At 41.8% G+C, this 20272-nt stretch overlaps 1 protein-coding gene across 6 annotated transcripts in view; it reads left to right on the forward strand.

The window, feature by feature from the left end:
* XDH (xanthine dehydrogenase) overlaps positions 1-20272 on the forward strand; it is a 69324-nt gene that overhangs the window by 31489 nt on the left and 17563 nt on the right. For 4 of the 6 annotated variants that reach the window (XM_060412324.1, XM_042246315.2, XM_027966969.2 and 1 more), the window contains exons 14-24: positions 857-1041; positions 2608-2782; positions 4175-4258; positions 11852-12021; positions 13411-13534; positions 15269-15388; positions 15864-15960; positions 16855-16979; positions 17710-17843; positions 18206-18293; positions 19256-19342. In XM_060412324.1, coding sequence (XP_060268307.1) covers positions 857-1041; positions 2608-2782; positions 4175-4258; positions 11852-12021; positions 13411-13534; positions 15269-15388; positions 15864-15960; positions 16855-16979; positions 17710-17843; positions 18206-18293; positions 19256-19342 — 1389 coding nt within the window. The remainder of the gene's footprint in view (positions 1-856; positions 1042-2607; positions 2783-4174; positions 4259-11851; positions 12022-13410; positions 13535-15268; positions 15389-15863; positions 15961-16854; positions 16980-17709; positions 17844-18205; positions 18294-19255; positions 19343-20272) is intronic. The other 2 variants (XM_042246314.1, XM_060412323.1) reach the window with 1 other exon arrangement.

A 20272-nucleotide genomic window follows, 5' to 3' on the forward strand; every position in this document is an offset into this window, starting at 1 on the left:
GGTGGCCTGACCCTGACCCTGCATGAACCCTAGGGAAAATGTTGCTTTGGGCCGGCACAGTCCTGGAAGTGGTTAGAACCTCTGTACCAGAACCAAGTTCAAGCTCTGGGCTCATAGACTCAGTGCTATGTTAGATGTCAGAAATCTCATCAAGAGGGCTCTCCTTGGCTTCTTCAGAAAAAGCCTGGGGTCATTTTGGACCTCAACAGTGTGTTTCTCCAATACACTTTCCCTTAAACCTCCCGCCACTGATGTTCATCAGAACTTGGTGCCAGGGACAGTTCAAAACTTGCACAGAACCTGACACAGATGGGTCTTTACCTGGAAACTGACTCACACTCTCCTCCCATCTCCAAAGACAGAGCCTGGCTTGGACCCAGGGGAAATGTACGCTCAAAGCACAAAGAAAGCTACTGTTTCATAGTGTGAGTCTTCCTTTCAGGAAAAGAGAATTCTAACTGAAGCCAGTAGACTGGTGGGAGAGAAAAGTCAGGGAGGGCATCTATGGAGGCCCCAAGCTGACACTGGGTTTCAACACCCTTTGGCATCTCATTGTATCTGCTTGAGAGGCAGTCACGTTGATAGAGGCTTTGGCACAGTGCCTGGCTGTGTCCTTGGACTTCCTGTTTTCCTGACCAATGGGCAGAAATCCTGATCCTTTCCCAGTTTCTGGGAATGTTACCTGGAAATCCTCCTGAAAATGTGGTAGCTATATCCTCACCTTTGACCCCTACCACTAGCTCCTGGATGCTATGTGATGGTCCTCTGATTTCACCTCACCCTCCCTGCTTCAGACTCATTGTTTGCAGCCTTTGCAAAGCAAGGTGGGAAAGAGGTATTTTTCTGTTAATTTCAGGATGAGTTTTTCTCAGCATTCAAGCAGGCCTCCCGGAGAGAAGATGACATAGCTAAGGTGACCTGCGGCATGAGAGTCCTGTTCCAGCCAGGAAGCACGCAGGTAAAGGAGCTAGCCCTCTGCTATGGTGGAATGGCAGACAGAACCATCTCAGCCCTCAAGACCACGCGGAGGCAACTGTCAAAGTAAGAGCTGAAAGTGGAATAAAGTTACTGCTGCTCCTGCTACTATGATTCCCAGTAGCGCTACCATTGCTGCAACTATTGCTATTACTACTGCTACCAGAGCTGCTACCACTACTATGATGACAGCTGCCACTAGTGGTATTACTATTAGTAGTGTTGCTGCTGCTGAAGTACTGTTAGCATGACTGCTACTGCTGCTACTATTGGTACTATTACTACTTATTTCGACAGCTACAACTACTATTACTACTGCTGCTGCTGCTTTTATTACTCCAATGACTACTGCTGGTGCTACTCATCTCACTTCTTCTACTACTGTTACTATTGTTCTACTATTATCGTTACTGCTATTCCTACTGCTATCACTACTATGACTAATACTACTATTGTGGCTACTGCTACTATTACAGTTGCTACCACTATGCTGTCTCTTCTACTGCTGATACTATTATTGTTGGTACTCCTAGTGTTACTGCTACTGATATTTCCACTACAGAAGCTATTATTAATGCTATTACTGCTACTTTACTGCTACAATAACTATTACTATTGCAACTAGCACTGTAGCTGCCACTATTACTGCTAATAGAAGTATCCGTATTGCCGTTGCTGTTATTTCTCCTGCTGGTAGTATTGCTTGTACTATTGCTGTTACTACTGGTGCTTCTCTTATTTCCACTGTTACTTCTGCTTCTACTGCTATTAGTATTGCTTCCACTACTACTACTAATGCTTCTGTCACTGCTAGCATTACTAGTACTAGTACTGCTGCTACTACTATTGCTGTTGCTACTACTACTGTTACTGCTGCTACACTATTAGTATAGCAACTGCTATTACTAAGGCTATCATATGGCAGCAATTGTACCAAGCACTTTGCTGGCACTGTTCTGTGTAATCCTTACAATAACCGTATGGCTAGATAAAGCTTAACTTTGGAGTTAGGCTCCTTGGTTCCAATTCCTGGCTTGAACACTTAACGGATGGGTAATATAAGTCAAGTTACTTAATTCTCCCATATCTCAGTTTTCTCATGGTAAAGTGAGTGTAAAAATTTCCCCTACTGTACCTTTTAGCTTACATTAGAAGTAATGTTTCATATGAAGCACTTAAGACATTGCTCAGTGTGTTGTAGGAACTCAATAGATTTAACTATTATTTTCATGTGTGGTCTTTGGAAAATTGTGTTTATTCTTAAAGAAGAGGAAATGGAGCCTTAAGGAGGTTAAGTAATTTGTGTGAAGTGAAAGTGAAAGTTGCTCAGTCATGTCTGACTCTTTGCAACCCCATGGACTGTAGCCTGCCAGGCTCCTCTGTCTATGGAATTTTCCGGGCAAGAATACTAGAGTGGGTTGCCATTGCCTTCTCCAGGAGATCTTCCTGACCCAGGAATCAGATTCAGGTCTCTGCTTTGCAGACAGATTCTTTACTATCTGAAGCACTAGGTAAAGTCACATAACTATAAGTATCTGAGTCACATTTTTGAGCTGAGGTTCATGACTCCACTCACACAAGTGATTCTGAGAGCTGGTTGGGAACACTCTCCCATGACCTGCTCTCTGGCAGGTTCTGGAATGAGAAGCTGCTACAGGACGTGTGTGCAGGCCTGGCGGAAGAACTGTCCTTATCCCCAGACGCCCCTGGAGGCATGATTGAATTCCGACGCACCCTCACCCTCAGCTTCTTCTTCAAGTTCTACCTGACAGTACTGAAGAAACTGGGCAAAGAGGACTCGGAAGATGTGAGTGTGGAGCCTGGCAAGGCCGAGCACTTGTGTGCTCCTGTAGCACTTGTGTTTCAGGATCTGGGAAGCTGACTGAGGTAGGAACAGGCTGTGGACCAGGTGGTAAACGCTCCTCTCCTCTGGACGTCTAAGGACAGAGGAGTAGGGACCAGGGACCCGGCCTAGAGAGTCACATGGAGATGGGAGCTAACTTGGTGGTTGACAGACAGAGCACTGGGCTGGGAGTCAGGGATGTGGGTTCTTGTCCTGGCTGTGTCATTTCCTCAGATGAGAACTTGAATAGGTCACCACTCTTGCTAAGCATTAGCTGTAAACTCTGGGGGTGGGTAGACCTGATGATCCTTCTGCAGCATAGCTGATACAACTGTGATTATGTACTTTGAATGGGAATGTAGTGTGATAAGAATGTGACGTGGGTCTGCTGCGGCCAGGCTGGGTGGGATTGTTGTGCATTCAGGAGGAGGTGTTAGTTGAAGTGGAACCCAGCTCCTGAGGCGGGTTTGCCAGCAAGCATTTATTTTATACTTTCTATGTCATAAGATTGTACTGCACATGGTGGGGGCCAAGTGTGGGAGAGAATAGGATCAATAAAGGCCAGCCTGGTGTGACTACTGAGGTGATGGAGTTGGGAGGGGGGAGCACAAAGTAGAAAAGCCTTCACATCTGTGGGGAGAGCAGAGTGAGATACCTCTTTTATAAACATTTATAATAATTTTTCTGATTATGGAAGTAAAGAACTTGTGGAAAACTTTATAAATACAAAAATGTATAAAGAAAAACTTAAAATTACTCTCAGATCTTAGATAAAACCACTGCTAGTATTTTTGCTTATTCCTCTGATCTTTTCCCCATGTTTATCTGTCCAATCTGTGTGTAATCCTTTTTGTCTGCCCCGTCTCTCTCTTTCTGTCTCCCTTCCATCTGTCCACCTATAAACCTATCATCTTCCTGTCTTTGATCTGGATATATTATTTTCTAAACAGATTTGGTATCATGCTGCCTACAGAGCCTCACATGCCACTGAATTTTGTTGAGATTATACTAATATTATGAATAATTCCCCTACATTAAATGTTTCCCACAAAATTGAGAGGGAAAATAATGACTTTTCCAGGAAGGCTGGGGGAGAAAGATATTCCCAACAGAGCAGCACACATCAGTGCAGGAAAGAGGGAAACCTTGGTTGGGTGTGTCCGAGGAAATAGGGTGCAGGGATGGGAGAAGAGAAGCTGACAGAGCCCATGTTAAAATGTTGAGATAGACCCAGCCAGTATCAGAAGGAGTGCAGATGAGGAGATGAGAAAGTTGTTACATTTACCACTTGGGGACAACCAAGGTGGGGACCAGTGATAGAAATAGTCATGATCACCTGTCACCTTGTCTCCACAGAAGTGTGGTAAACTGGACCCCACCTACACCAGCGCCACTTTACTCTTTCAGAAAGACCCTCCAGCCAACATCCAGCTCTTCCAAGTGAGTACATACCTTATGTGGCTATTATCAGGGGCCCTGCAGCTTCCCTGGTGGCTCAGACGGTAAAACGTCTGCCTGCAATGCGGGAGACCCCAGCTCAACCCCTGGGTTGGGAAGATCCCCTGGAGAAGGAAATGGCAACCCACTCCAGTACTTTTGCTTGGAAAATTCCACAGACTGAGGAGCCTGGTAGGCTATAGTCCATGGGGTCACAAAGAGTTGGACACAACTGAGTGACTTCACTTTAGATGATGCTGACCATTGGTGAGTGACTGATTTACATTGTATGTCAGTGCTTAAAGCTCCTTACCATTGTGCATAAATGTCTAGTGAAGGAAACAGGAATTATATTAATGTGAATGAAGCTATTTCCCCTCTTGCTCACCTCATTTCTCTCTTGGGCTTACTCTCACCTTCACCAGCTCCTTAAATTTTTTTTTTCAATTTTGTTTTTTTCTGGTTCCTCCATGGGCTAATGTGCAAAGCCATGAATTCTCTTGAGCATGCCAAGTAAAGAAAGTTTAAAAAATTTTTTCTATTAACAGCAATTTTTAAAAATTAAAATTTATTTATTTTAATTGGAGGCTAATTACTTTACAATATTGCATTGGTTCTGCCACACATCAACATGAATCTGCCACAGGCATACAAGTGTTCCCCATCCTAAACGCCCCTTCCCACCTCCCTCCCCGTACCATCCCTCCAGGTTATCCCAATGCACCAGCCCCAAAGATCCTGTATTGAACCTAGACTGGCGATTCGTTTCTTATATGATATTATACATGTTTCAATGACATTCCCACAAATCATCCCACCCTCTCCCTCTCCCACAGAGTCCAAAAGACTGTTTTATACATCTGTGTCTCTTTTGCTGTCTCATCTTGCATACAGGGTAATCGTTACCATCTTTCTAAATTCCATATATATGTGTTAGTATACTGTATTGGTGTTTTTCTTTCTGGCCAACTTCACTCTGTATAATAGGCTCCAGTTTCATCTACCTCATTAGAACTGATTCAAATGTATTCTTTTTAATGGCTGAGTAATATTCCATTATGTATATGTACCACAGCTTTCTTATCCATTCATCTGCTGATGCACATCTAGGTTGCTTCCATGTCCTGGCTATTATAAACAGTGCTGTAATGAACATTGGTGTACACGTGTCTCTTTCAATTCTGGTTTCCTCAGTGTGTATGCCCAGCAGTGGGATTGCTGGGTCATAAGGCAGTTCTATTTCCAGTTTTTTAAGAAATCTCCACACTGTTCTCCATAGTGGCTGTACTAGTTTGCATTCCCACCAACAGTGTAAGAGGGTTCCCTTTTCTCCACACCCTCTCCAGCATTTATTGCTTGTAGACTTTTGGATAGCAGCCATTCTGACTGGCATGAAATGGTACCTCATTGTGGTTTTGATTTGCATATCTCTGATAATGAGTGATATTGAGCATCTTTTCATGTGTTTGTTAGCCATCTGTATGTCTTCTTTGGAGAAATGTCTGCTTAGTTCTTTGGCCCATTTTTTGATTGGGTCGTTTATTTTTCTGGTATTGAGCTGCAGGAGTTGCTTGTATATTTTTGAGATTAGTTGTTTGTCAGTTGCTTCATTTGCTATTATTTTCTCCCATTCTGAAGGCTGTCTTTTCACCTTGCTTAGAGTTTCCTTTGTTGTGCAGAAGCTTTTAAGTTTAATTAGGTCCCGTTTGTTTATTTTTGCTTTTATTTCCAGTATTCTGGGAGGTGGGTCATAGAGGATCCTGCTGTGATTTATGTTGGAGAGTGTTTTGCCTATGTTCTCCTCTAGGAGTTGTATAGTTTCTGGTCTTACGTTTAGATCTTTAATCCATTTTGAGTTTATTTTTGTGTATGGTGTTAGAAAGTGTTCTAGTTTCTTTCTTTTACAAGTGGTTGACCAGTTTTCCCAGCACCACTTGTTAAAGAGATTGTCTTTACTCCATTGTATATTCTTGCCTCCTTTGTCGAAGATAAGGTGTCCATAGGTGTGTGGATTTATCTCTGGGCTTTCTATTTTGTTCCATTGATCTATATTTCTATCTTTGTGCCAGTACCATACTGTCTTGATGACTGTGGCTTTGTAGTAGATCCTGAAGTCAGGCAGGTTGATTCCTCCAGTTCCATTCTTCTTTCTCAAGATTGCTTTGGCTATTCGAGGTTTTTTGTGTTTACATACAAATTGTGAAATTATTTGTTCTAGCTCTGTGAAAAATACTGTTGGTAGCTTGATAGGGATTGCATTGAATCTATAGATTGCTTTGGGTAGTATACTCATTTTCACTATATTGATTTTTCCAATCCATGAACATGGTATATTTCTCCATCTATTAGTGTCCTCTTTGATTTCTTTCACCAGTGTTTTATAGTTTTCTATATGTAGGTCTTTAGTTTCTTTAGGTAGATATATTCCTAAGTATTTTATTCTTTTCACTGCAATGGTGAATGGAATTGTTTCCTTAATTCTTTTTCTATTTTCTCATTATTAGTGTATAGGAATGCAAGGGATTTCTGTGTGTTGATTTTATATCCTGCAACTTTACTATATTCATTGATTATCTCTAGTAATTTTCTGTTGGAGTCTTTAGGGTTTTCTATGTAGAGGATCATGTCATCTGCAAACAGTGAGAGTTTTACTTCTTATTTTTCAATTTGGATTCCTTTTATTTCTTTTTCTGCTCTGATTGCTGTGGCCAAAACTACCAAAACCATGTTGAATAGTAGTGGTGAAAGTGGGCACCCTTGTCTTGTTCCTGACTTTAGAGGAAATGCTTTCAATTTTTCACCATTGAGGATAATGTTTGCTGTGGGTTGGTCATATATAGTTTTTATTATGTTGAGGTATGTTCCTTCTATTCCTGCTTTCTGGAGAGTTTTTTTTATCATAAATGGATGTTGAATTTTGTCAAAGGCCTTCTCTGCATCTACTGAGATAATCATATGGCTTTTATTTTTCAATTTGTTAATGTGGTGAATTACATTGATTGATTAAAGAATCCTTGCATCCCTGGGATAAAGCCCATTTGGTCATGGTGTATGATCTTTTTAATGTGTCGCTGGATTCTGATGGCTAGAATATTGTTAAGGATTTTTGCATCTATGTTCATCAGTGATATTGGCCTGTAGTTTTCTTTTTTTGTGGCATCTTTGTCTGGTTTTGGTATTAGGGTGATGGTGGCCTCATAGAATGCGTTTGGAAGTTTACCTTCCTCTGCAATTTTCTGGAAGAGTTTGAGTAGGATAGGTGTTAGCTCTTCTCTAAATTTTGGTAGAATTCAGCTGTGAAACTGTCTGGACCTGGGCTTTTATTTGCTGGATTTCTGATTACAGTTTCAATTTCCGTGCTTGTGATGGGTCTGTTAAGATTTTCTATTTCTTTCTGGCTCAGTTTTGGAAAGTTGTACTTTTCTAAGAATTTATCCATTTCTTCCAAGTTGTCCATTTTATTGGCATATAATTTCTGATAGTAGTCTCTTATGAGCCTTTGTATTTCTGTGTTGTCTATTGTGATCTCTCCATTTTCATTTCTAATTTTATTGATTTGATTTTTCTCTCTTTGTTTCTTGATGAGTCTGGCTAGTGGTCTGTCAATTTTATTTATCCTTTCAAAGAACCAGCTTTTGGCTTTGTTGATTTTTGCTATGGTCTCTTTTGTTTCTTTTGCATTTATTTCTGCCCTAATTTTTAAGATTTCTTTCCTTCTACTAACCCTGGAGTTCTTAATTTCTTCCTTTTCTAGTTGTTTTAGGTGTAGAGTTTGGTTATTTACTTTAATTTTTGACTTGTTTCTTGGGGTATGCCTGTATTACTATGAACTTTCCCCTTAGCACTGCTTTTATAGTATCCCACAAGTTTTGGGTTGTTGTGTTTTCAATTTCATTCATTTCTATGCATATTTTGATTTCTTCTGTTGGTTATTCAGCAGCGTGTTGTTCAGCCTCCATATGTTGGAATTTTTAATAGTTTTTCTCCTGCAATTGAGATCTAATCTTACTGCCTTGTGGTCAGAAAAGATGCTTGAAATTATTTCAATTTCTTTGAATTTACCAAGGCTAGTTTTATGGCCCAGGATGTGATCTATCCTGGAGAATGTTTCGTGTGCACTTGAGAAAAAGGTGAAATTCATTGTTTTGGGGTGAAATGTCCTATAGATATCAATTAGGTCTAGCTGTTCTATTGTATCATTTAAAGTTTGTGTTTCATTGTTAATTTTCTGTTTAGTTGATCTATCCATAGGTGTGAGTGGGGTATTAAAGTCTCCCACTTTTATTGTGTTATTGTTAATTCCCCCTTTCATACTTGTTGGCATTTGTCTTACATATTGTGGTGCTCCTATGTTGGGTGCATATATATTTATAATTGTTATATCTTCTTCTTGGATTGATCCTTTGATCATTATGTAATGTCCTTCTTTGTCTCTTTTCACAGCCTTTGTTTTAAAGTCTATTTTATATGATATGAGTATTGCTACTCCTGCTTTCTTTTGGTCTTTATTTGCATGGAATATCTTTTTCCAGCCCTTCACTTTCAGTCTGTATGTATCCCGTGTTTTGAGGTGGGTCTCTTGTAGACAACATATATAGGGGTCTTGTTTTTGTATTCATTCATCCAGTCTTTGTCTTTTGGTTGGGTCATTCAACTCATTTATGTTTAAGGTAATTATTGATAAGTATGATCCTGTTGCCATTTACTTTATTGATTTGAGTTCGAGTTTATACACCCTTTTCGTGTTTCCTGTCTAGTGAAGCTCCTTTAGCATTTGTTGGAGAGCTGGTTTGGTGGTGGTGAATTCTCTCAGCTTTTGCTTGTCTGTAAAGCTTTTGATTTCTCCATATTTGAATGAGATCCTTGCTGGGTACAGTAATCTGGGCTTTAGATTATTTTCTTTCATCACTTTAAGTAGATCCTGCCATTCCCTCCTGGCCTGAAGAGTTTCTATTGAAAGATCAGCTGTTATCCTTATGGGAATCCCCTTGTGTATTATTTGTTTTTCCCTTGCTGCTTTTAATATTTGTTCCTTGTGTTTGACCTTTGTGTCTTGAGGTGTTTTGCCTTGGGTTTATCCTGTTTGGAACTCTCTGCATTTCTTGGACTTAGGTAATTATTTCCTTACCCATTTTAGGAAAGTTTTCAACTATTATCTCCTCAAGTATTTTCTCATGGTCTTTCCTTTTGTCTTCTTCTTCTGGGACTCCTATGATTCAAATGTTGGGGTGTTTAATATTGTCCTGGAGGTCTCTGAGATTGTCCTCATTTCTTTTCATTCATTTTTCTTTTTTCCTCTCTGATTCATTTATTTCTACCATTCTATCTTCTACTTTACTAATCCTATCTTCTGCCTCCATTATTCTACTATTTGTTGCCTCCAGAGTGGTTTTGATCTCATTTATTGCGTTATTCATTATATACTGACTCTTTTTAAATTTCTTCTAGGTCCTTGTTAAACCTTTCTTGCTTCTTCTCAGTCCTTGTCTCCAGGCTATTTATCTGTGATTCCATTTTTATTTCAAGATTTTGGATCATTTTCACTATCATTATTCGGAATTCTTTCTCAGGTAGATTCCGTATCTCTTCCTCTTTTGTTTGGTTTGGTGGGCATTTATCCTGTTCCTTTACCTGCTGGGTATTCCTCTGTCTCTTCATCTTGTTTATATTGCTGAGTTTGGGGTGGCCTTTCCATATTCTGGCAGTTTGTGGTTCCTCTTTATTCTGGAGGTTCCTCACTGTGGGTGGGGTTGTACAGGTGGCTTGTCAAGGTTTTCTGGTTAAGGAAGCTTGTGTCAGTGTTCTAGTGGGTGGAGCTGGATTTCTTCTCTCTGGAGTGCGATGAAGTGTCCAGTAATGAGTTATGAGATGTCAATGGGTTTGGAGTAACTTTGGGCAGCCTGTATATTGAAACTCAGGGCTGTGTTCCTGTGTTGCTGGAGAATTTGCATGGTATGTCTTGCTCTGGAACTTGTTGGCCCTTGGGTGGTGCTTGGTTTCAGTGTAGGTATGGAGGCATTTGATGAGCTCCTGTCAATCAATGTTCCCTGGAGTCAGGAGTTCTCTGGTGTTCTCAGGATTTGGACTTAAGCCACCTGCTTCTGGTTTTCAGTCTTATTTTTACAGTAGTCTCAAGACTACAGCAGTTTTCTGAGAGGCACTAGGTAAAGGATCAACTTTTCAGATTTTGTGGGCCATGTAGGTTCTGCTACAATTCCTCAACTTCGTCACTGTAGCACAAAATGTGCCAGAGGCAATACATAAATGAATGTGCATGACTGTGCACCATGAAAACTTTATAAAAGCAGAAACTGGGCCAGATTTGGCCATTGTCCACAATTTGTAGACCTCTGCTCCCAAGTGTAACAATCCAAAGCATGAACTCTAGGCCTGACTGCCAGGACTTGAATCCAAACTCTGCCATCATGTAACTGTGTACACTTGGACAAGTGACTTTCTTTCTGTTCCTCTTAGGCAAGATAATTATACCAAGCTGCAGATGTGTGTAAGGTGGGTCCCTATTTCACAGCACAGTTTTGAGGATTCAATTTGTTAATAAAAGTAAATAACTCAGATAATCTCAGTATATAGTAAACTCTAAATAAATACTAGCCATCATGATTATTACTTTGAAAAAAACACGTTAAACAGAATTTTATTTTAAACTGAATATACTTTAGAACATTTTGAAAAATATAGAAAAATATAAAGAAGAAAATAGAAATCACACCAAACCTTACCTCCAAGAGAAAATTATTATTATGTTTGTGTGAGACAGTGAGAGAGTTAGTTGCTCAGTTGGGTCCAACTCTTTGTGACCCCCATGGGCTGTAGTCCACCGGGCTCCTCTGTCCATGGGATTCTCTGGGCAAGACTACTGGAGTGGGTTGCCATTCTCTTCTCTAGAGGATCTTCCTGACCCAGGGATTGAATACAAGTCTCCTACATTGCAGGCAGATTCTTTACCACCTAAACTATCAGGGAAGCCAATATGTTTCTGTACTTCTCTCCATTTTTTTCCTATGCATATATGGACATATTTGCATTTTATCATGTTTTTCCAACAGGATTTGAATCATTACATGTACACATACAATAGTGTATGTCCTGTTTTTACACTTAACATGAGCATTTCCTTCTAATTAAAATTCTTCAAAAATATCTCTTAGCAATTGTATATTTTTCATCCTGTGAGCATAGCATAGTTTATTTACCCAACCTTCAACAAATGGACCTTTAGGCTCCTTGTTTTGTTTGTTCCTGTATACAGTTAGCCCTCATCTGTGTATGTGGAATCCATGGATACAAAGGGCCAATTGTCCTGTACCATATTATAGAAGGGACTTGAGCACCTGTAGATTTGTTCTCTGGGGGGTGTCCTGGACCCAGTCCCCCACAGATGCTGCTGATGACTGTACAGTGATACTGTGACCACTCTTCAAGTGACTTCTTACCTGCCTACTGTTTCCTTGCCCCTGTGCTCTCCTGCCTCTGCCTTCTCACTTCTCACATTTGCTTTGGCCTGAAGCTCTCCACGGTTCCCCAGGGCCTATAGAGGAACAGTGTCCTCTGAATCCGGTGACCATGTTGTTCCAGGAGGTGCCCAAGGGTCAGTCTAAGGAGGACACAGTGGGCCGGCCCCTGCCCCACCTGGCCGCTGCCATGCAAGCCTCTGGGGAGGCCGTATACTGTGACGACATCCCTCGCTACGAGAGTGAGCTGTTCCTCCGGCTGGTCACCAGCACCCGGGCCCATGCCAAGATCAAGTGCGTGCAGTGAGAACACTTGGGGAGGAGGGCGCTGAGAGTACCCGCCAAGCACTGGAGGTGCCACAACAATGAGCCTTCTCCAGGGCCTCCTGGTCCAGAGAGGAGCACAGCGACCTGTGTTAAACCCAGACAGGAGAGGAGCAGGATACAAGAGGGGCTCAGTGGTGCCTGGGAGGGTGGGGTGATGATAATAGAGACATAGTCAGGGCCCAGATCAGGAAAGCCTTAGGGGTGCTGACCAGGGATGTTACACTTGGCCCAAAAAGTGATGAGGAGCTGCTGAAAGACCTTTCTTAAATCTACACTGTGGATATTGAGCTAAACTTCAGTACAAATCTTCAGGAAAACTTGAGTCAGCACTAAAGGGAAGAAGGAGGCCTTAGCACGGCTGGCATTGACTTTCTGTTCCAGTGCCTAGCAAACTGACCTTGGCCTTGTCAAGCCAAGCTCTTGAAAAGCTCTCTTTTTCCCCATGTATAATAGCATATTTAAAATGATAGTGTCCACAAAGGACCCAACAGAAAACAGTCACTTGTACTTGTTTATTAAACTTTGAAAGCCCAAATGGCAAGAATTGCTACCTCTAAGATGATGATGATAATAATAAGAATAGATACTCATATCACACAATATTTGCTGCAGCCTGGTTTAAGCATTTTATACATAATGCTTTATCTATTCCTCTCCACAGCCCTATAGGCAGGTCCTAATATTATCCCCATGTTCCAGGTAAGGAAACTGAGTGGTATAGCAAGAGCCCTAATGTGCTGATTCTGGATGGTTATTAACTATGATGTGGGTGTTAGTTGGAGCTCTCCGGAGTAAATGCTGTTTGGTTCCCTTGTATGTGGAGACCAGAACAGGGCCTATGGGGACAGACTTGTCCTATTCATCTTATATCCCCCCTAGCACTCAGCTCATGGCCTCCACAATGGTATTTAAGCAGCATTTGCCAAATAGGATAGGATAGGAGGGAGAAAGGGGAAGAATTAGGGTGAAGGAAACCCTGTCCAAAAGAAGCTAAGGTTATCTGATTGGTTAATGGGTCATCTTTTTCTTAAGAGGAAAATGTTTTCCCATTTAAGTTCATGGATCCTTGAATTCTATCAGTGGACCTTTCAAGGATATAGATCTCTCTTATAGATGATAGTATCTGTTCTTCCTGCAAAGGGATGGATTCTATTGGATGGGTAACTACAAGGAGCAAGATTTATAAGGTATCAAAATACAGTTGAAGGTATTTCAGAGATTTTTCTCTACTATACAATCTTTTGGGAATAAATAACTGATACACAAGGTTGAGGTGTGGCATAGTTTGGCACTTTCTCAGGTGACAGGTCTTTCACTTCAGTTTTCCTTCCTGACTCCTCACACTCCTTTTTGCAGGTCCATTGATGTTTCAGAAGCTCAGAAAGTGCCAGGATTTGTTTGCTTTCTCTCTGCTGATGATATTCCTGGGAGTAATGAAACTGGACTTTTTAATGATGAGACAGTCTTTGCGAAGGATAAGGTATATCTTGGATTTTTTTTTAAAAAAATATGAAGTCAGTGGAATAAGTATCTAAGCTTTAATTTGTGTTCATTTCTTCAGACTCCTAATCTTGAAAAGATTATGCATTTGCACATATTGTGGCCATCATCCAATTGGGCAGTATTTGGGACAATCAGTAAAGGGAGAGATAAGCCTGGTAGCACTGTTAACTTAAGATGTACTTACTTATTTAATCGATAGCTGCTGCTTTTAATATCAGACATGGTAGGATGACTCCATGCCAGAGTGGCATTAAAAAAAGGCTGGTGACTGTATTTTAACTGAAAATCAGGTTCTTAGGGTACAATATCAAGCTCCTTTATTAAAAGGAAATAAAAATACATTAAGCAGAATGTATTGTATACATTGATGTATACATTAAGCAGAAAGTAAACAGAATAAAAATTACAATTATACTACCACTATGTGAACTGATAATTCACTTACATGAGAGTTTAACTATTGATTTCAACCATACATGGAGTTCTGCCAAAAAAAAAAATTAAGCATTCAAGGCAGGTGCTACAAAAACCTGTATACTTATTGGATAGTTCTCAGATAGTCATTTTATAATTCCAGTACAGATCAAATGTTGCAAGTTGACAGTGAGTAGGTGTTGCTTAAGGACAAATTCAACTGATTACTGAGGTAAACATGAAGAAGAGAATTCAAAACTACAACCCTGAGTCATTAGAACTAAAGGAGAGTGTTTGATAGAAGATAAATTGCTTTACAAACTTCAAGAGCCTCTAAAACCATAATTATCGTTAGTGAGAGTTGTCCAGGTTGGACATCCTCTATGCTAACCAGCTAAGTCAAGAGCTTAATTGAGTCCTAAAGAGGTAATTATGAGAGACAGACATGTTAAATATTGGTTCCTATTGTCAAGAAATATTATATTCCAAAGTGATGAGCTGGACAATATTTTGTTGTTGTTAATTTTGGGGATGATGTTGGGAAATATCCCTGAAGGAGATACATGAAGATTTTAAAATAGAAACTGAATTCATTCAATGAAAATAAAATAATAATTATTAATTAGTTTATAAATCTAACAACCAAAAAAACTGGCTTATAGACTATCATGACTAAGAACCAGTATTTGAGAACTACTGCTTTGGGGCATCTAGATGAACTATGGGACATGATTGCTGCCTTCGAGAAACTTTTGGTATAAATCTGAGAAAGAGAAGATAAAAAAGAGTGGAGTGGTAGAAAGAAAATAATACTACAAGTCAGAGATTAAGACTTAGTTATGGTCCAGTAATGAGCCAATTTAGATCTTGCTGTCTTCATTTCCATCTCTTCATATGAAGAACAAAGGTGTTGTGTGGATCTGAGTGGACAGATATACTTCATGGTGCCTTGCTTTCCTTCTGCTGCTTGTGGCAAACATCACTAATCAATCACCACGCTTTATCCTGAGCAGCTTCTCAACGGGTTGCACTCAGAATTGGCCCTGGAGATGCAGGTTTGCCATTCTGAGACTGGTTATCTCCAAGTCCTATTCCAATTCTGCTCATTCTAAACACTTAGGAAGAAGCACGTAGCCCCCAGTAGTAGGATAAGAACATGAAATGGTCCCAGGACATTCCTTAAATGTTCCTTAGAAAACTATGGGGGCAGGACTTCCCTTGTTGTTTTGAGCAATCGAAAATAATTAGCTTCATGAGGACTGTGTTATGTTCTTTAATGGTCTGACCCTGCTCCTAGGTGACTTGTGTTGGGCACATCATTGGTGCTGTGGTCGCTGACACCCCAGAACATGCACAGAGAGCTGCCCATGGGGTGAAAGTCACCTACGAGGATCTTCCTGCCATTATCACGATTGAGGTAACTGGGGGATGGGCTGGCTGGAGAGGGGAACGCTTCCTGTTCCTGGAGGCACCTTTATTAAGATCCTCTAGAGGAGATGTGAGGTGCAGGTGGGATTTTCCCAGACAGGCTTTTAAATCTCCAGTCCTGTGATTATGTGATCCTGTGAATCCTCCCCCATAGTGATCCTAGACTCAGTCCACCAACGGCCAGACTGAGTTCTTCCTTTCCAATTTCAACTGGTTTCTTGAGAGGTTCTTTGCTTTTCCCCAAGAACCAGGGTTGTGTGTCTATATCTGAGGAAACAGAGAAACAGGACACCCTGGGTTACAACTGAGTTTACTTTTAGTCTGCGTAAAATACTGATAGAGATGTCTGTGTGACTTACACGAGGAGAAAGAAGTAATCATTCAAGAGCTTCTTTTCCCCAGCCCCTTAAACTCACCTTCCATCCTTTAAAGTCAAGTCATTGAAATTTCTTTTTAATCCTTAGGATGCTATAAAAAATAATTCTTTTTATGGATCTGAGCTGAAGATTGAGAAAGGAGACCTAAAGAAGGGGTTTTCAGAAGCAGATAATGTGGTTTCAGGTACGGCTGCACCATGCAACGGTGGGTATGGGGTGGCCCTGGTTTCTGAGTGAAATTTAAGAGATGTACCTGAGCCCTGCAGCAAGGAAGTGATTTCCTGACATTTCTTAACAGAAGAGTCTCTCCGATGTTTGTAAAAAATACTAGACAGGTGGCTGGGAAAGAAGGAACATCGGCATCTTAGTCTCCACTCTCCTGTCTCTAGACCGGACATACTTAAGTGATTCTGGAGATGGCATATTGGATTTGGAAGACTGTTTAGAGAACATAAGAATCACAGATGTCTGGCTAGCCTTGGGTCCACCAGGCTTCCAGCTGCACAGAATCCTCGTCCTCCCCATCTGCATGAAGTCAGTCCTCACCCATTGACAGCTAGTGCTCTCTCTCCCCACCTCCTCCCTCCCTCACTGTGCAATTAGGTCTAGAGTGCACATCCTAGGGCAAGGCTACTGATCAGACCCCTTTGGGGTTTGTTTCTTACATCGGTTTCTGTGCATTGCTGTAACTAGTAAGTCAGCTCTCCAAGTGGCCTGACAGCCTCAGCTCTGGAAGATGCAGTTTATTTTTAGCTTCTCAATCACATTCATTAACTCCTTTTCTATTTTTTAAAAAAGTTTACAATGCTAGTTTAAAAATCTTTGATTTCCACTGATTGCAGTGAGACGAAAGCTTCACACCTGACATATTTCAGTGTTGTCCTGGTTTCTTTGTTGGGGTTTGGCTGCCAGATGGCTTAGACTTTGAGACTCTTGCCCATCCTGGTTAGGGAACTGAAAGATTCCCTGTGGACTGTTGGTATTGCCCGGGGCCCTGGACAAGTACATTCTCTCCGTAAGCAAACTCACTACCTCTGCAGCACTGGGTTCACTGTGGGGAGTGTTGTTGCTTCCCCAGGTGAGCTGTACATTGGTGGCCAAGAGCACTTCTACCTGGAGACTCACTGCACCATTGCTGTCCCGAAAGGCGAGGCAGGGGAGATGGAGCTCTTTGCATCCACACAGAATCCCATGAAAACCCAGGTAGGAGTACAGCAGGTCAGCAAGGGGCCAGGGGAGAGGGAGACGTGGGCTGGTCCAGGAGGGGACGTGAGGGTGGTAGTCTGAAGCCAGGCCCTGTCTCCAACAAGTTGGTTTGACTGAACTTGTTATATAACCTTTCTCATCTATAAAGTAGGGCCTGGCATGGATGTTTTAATGCTTAGATGAGTTTTAAAACTTGGATAGAGCCTAGAAAGTGTTAGCTTTTGTCATTCCAGTGCTGTATTGCTTTGGTCAGATCATATCTGACCTCAGTTTCCCCATCAGTTAAATGAAGGAGTTGAGCTTAATGAGAGCTACGGGGACCACGAGATGATCTGCAGGGGCTCAGCTGGTCCTCATTTCTCTATCGTGTGTTAACATGACAGTGGTTGCCAGTGTTTTTGGCAACTGGTCTTACCCTCATGACCCACCAGTTCTTGGCTAAATGGAATGAGTTTTGACCCTGATAGTATGCTGTGAACAGCTGCTCACCCCTCTGATTAAAACAAGTAAACAAGTATGTGAACTCAGTGTGCAGTAATTGATGTGTGCTGGACCCTGGCACCACTACCCAAGGGGTGCCCTGGGATAGGAGGGGGATTCTCAAATCAAGGAATTTCAGAATTCACAGCAATAATTAGGCTTCTGTGTGTCAGGCAGGCTCTGGGTCAAGCATGAAGAAAGTCCTGGTGATGCATTCACTGGGAGTATTTTGTTCTTTTGCCCACAGTCCTTTGTTGCAAAAATGTTGGGGGTTCCAGTAAACCGGATTTTGGTCCGAGTGAAGAGAATGGGAGGAGGCTTTGGAGGGAAGGAGACCCGGAGCACCCTAGTAACTGTGGCTGTGGCCCTGGCTGCATACAAGTGAGTTCCAATGGGCTCTGGGGAGGAAAATAAGGCTGCCTCTGCTGGGAAGACTTCCTGAGTTTCCTTTGTTGGAAAGTAGATAGCTTTTGCTTGGAATTTGCACAGCCCTCTGTTTATAGAACTCTTGAGTATAGGGGTGAAGGCAGTATCACCTAGCTCATTGTGTCCATGTCTTATCTCCTTTATCTGGCTGTGAGTGATGGGACACAGCCCACGTCCCATAACCCACACCCGTATACCTCTACCTTGTCCAGCACAGTGCCCTGGTGGAGAAAGAAGGCTTCCTTGCAGTTTTTATTCCTGAGACTCACCGGGCTCGGTTGTTGTAGAGATTTCTCACCCTCTGGTGTCTCCCCCAGGACTGGACACCCAGTGCGCTGCATGCTGGATCGTGATGAGGATATGCTGATAACTGGTGGCAGACACCCCTTCTTGGCCAGATACAAGGTTCTAGATGTCAGGGGTTGTGCTGGGTGGGCAGTGTCATCCGCTTAGGAAACGGGATGAAGACTCAGGGATCCTGGGATATACTCTAACTTTTGTCATGATAACCTATGAAGTTCAAAGAAGAAATAGCAAGAAGAGAAATTCAAATCAGCCAACAGCAACATAGGAAGGTAATGCAGGCCAGCCCCCAGGAGATGCCCCAGGTTGCTATACACAACTTCTGTTAAATTGCTGTGGTCCAAATCTTTTCTTTGTCCACTCAGGCTCAAACATGATTTATCAGCAGACCTGGGGTAAATCCATTCTGCAAAGTGATCTAATGTTAATGTGCTATAATCCTGGGAGCCTTCTGTCTGCACAAGCTGGCTTTGAAGAGCTCCTCTTTGGCCTCTTCTGACTTCATTCCATGACTTAACTTACCAAAAGAAACTGTTTGCTCATTCCCAAATTCTTATGGGCTTCAAGCAAGTAACTCCGTCTTTGGAGGTTTCAGGTTCCTTGTTCATGAAATGGCCTGTCAGGGTTTGTTTGGCTAGGGCACACGAGGCTGGGGATGTGAAAGCATGTTCATGCCTGTGCAAATTGTAACTATTGCTGTCTGCTGCCCAAAAGCTATGAAGGGGGTCTCTGGTTTCTCTCCTAGTTTCTTTTCCCAACATTCCCCTCCCTGACCTGTCATGACCAATGGTCTCTTTTCTACCTCCTCACTTCTGCTGGTAGAACCGAAGCCAGGAGCAGAGAGGAAGAAGGATGAGTGCAGGGAGAAGGGTCCATCAGTGGGAGATGTTAGTTCTTTCTTCTTTACCTGTGAAGTCTGCGGATCTCTGAAGTTCTCCTTTATTTCATGGTGTGATGTCTTCTTCTTTCTGTTTTTTTTTTTTTCCAAGTAGCTTAAGGGGAAGAGATGGTTAGAGACAGACAAAGGAAGGGAACTATTGAGAGCTCACTCTCCTTTTTACCAGGTTGGCTTCATGAAGACAGGGAAGATTGTGGCTCTGGAGGTGGATCACTACAGCAATGCCGGGAACAGCCAGGACCTCTCTCACGGTGTATGTCAGACCTGCCCCTGCATCCTGGGGTGACTGGGAGGTCCATGTTATAGCATGGATCATTCCTTTATTCCCTTTTATTGATGAAGAAGATTCCATTGTATGAAAGGACCATATTTTGTTTCCCATTCACCAGTAGATGGACAATTGGGCTGTTTCAACTCTTAGTTTTTATGGACAATGCTGCTTTGAATCTTCTCATATGACACAGATTTTTGTCATTTTGAAGATTAACAAAGTTACCTTGATGGTACTATCTTTAAGTTTTTTAAATCTTAACTTTATAACTATATTAGTTATATATGTATGCTGCTGCTGCTGCTGCTAAGTCACTTCAGTTGTGTCCGGCTCTGTGCGACCCCACAGACAGCAGCCCACTAGGCTCCTCTGTCCCTGGGATTCTCCAGGCAAGAACACTGGAGTGGGTTGCCAGTTCCTTCTCCAATGCATGAAAGTGAAAAGTGAAAGTGAAGTCGCTCAGTTGTGCCTGACTCTTCACGATCCCATGGACTGCAGCCTACCAGGATCCTCTGTCCATGGGATTTTCCAGGCAAGAGTACTGGAGTGGGTTGCCATTGCCTAGATTCCTGTAAAAAAGAAATTTCAGAAAAATGGAAGTTCTCTATTATTCCCACTTTGGACATGCTAAGGGCTTCTCTAATTGGCTCAATTTGGAAACTTTATACTTCAGATCTAGGATAAGAAACTGTTCTGGAAAGAAAACATTGCTAGTAGTCTTACTAACTATAAAACTTGCTTCTTGATGTTATAGGAAAATCAGGTTGAGAAAGATACAGGGCTTATCCCCAAAGATTTTACAAGTGTTAAAATTCAATCCAGCAAACGTTTATTGAACCCCTAGGGTGGTGACATAAAGAATATAACACTGTTTCCACCCGCAAGAAGGTTACAATATGGTGGAGACAGATA

The sequence above is a fragment of the Ovis aries genome, chromosome 3, assembly GCF_016772045.2.
Source record: "Ovis aries strain OAR_USU_Benz2616 breed Rambouillet chromosome 3, ARS-UI_Ramb_v3.0, whole genome shotgun sequence".
NCBI lineage: Eukaryota > Metazoa > Chordata > Mammalia > Artiodactyla > Bovidae > Ovis > Ovis aries.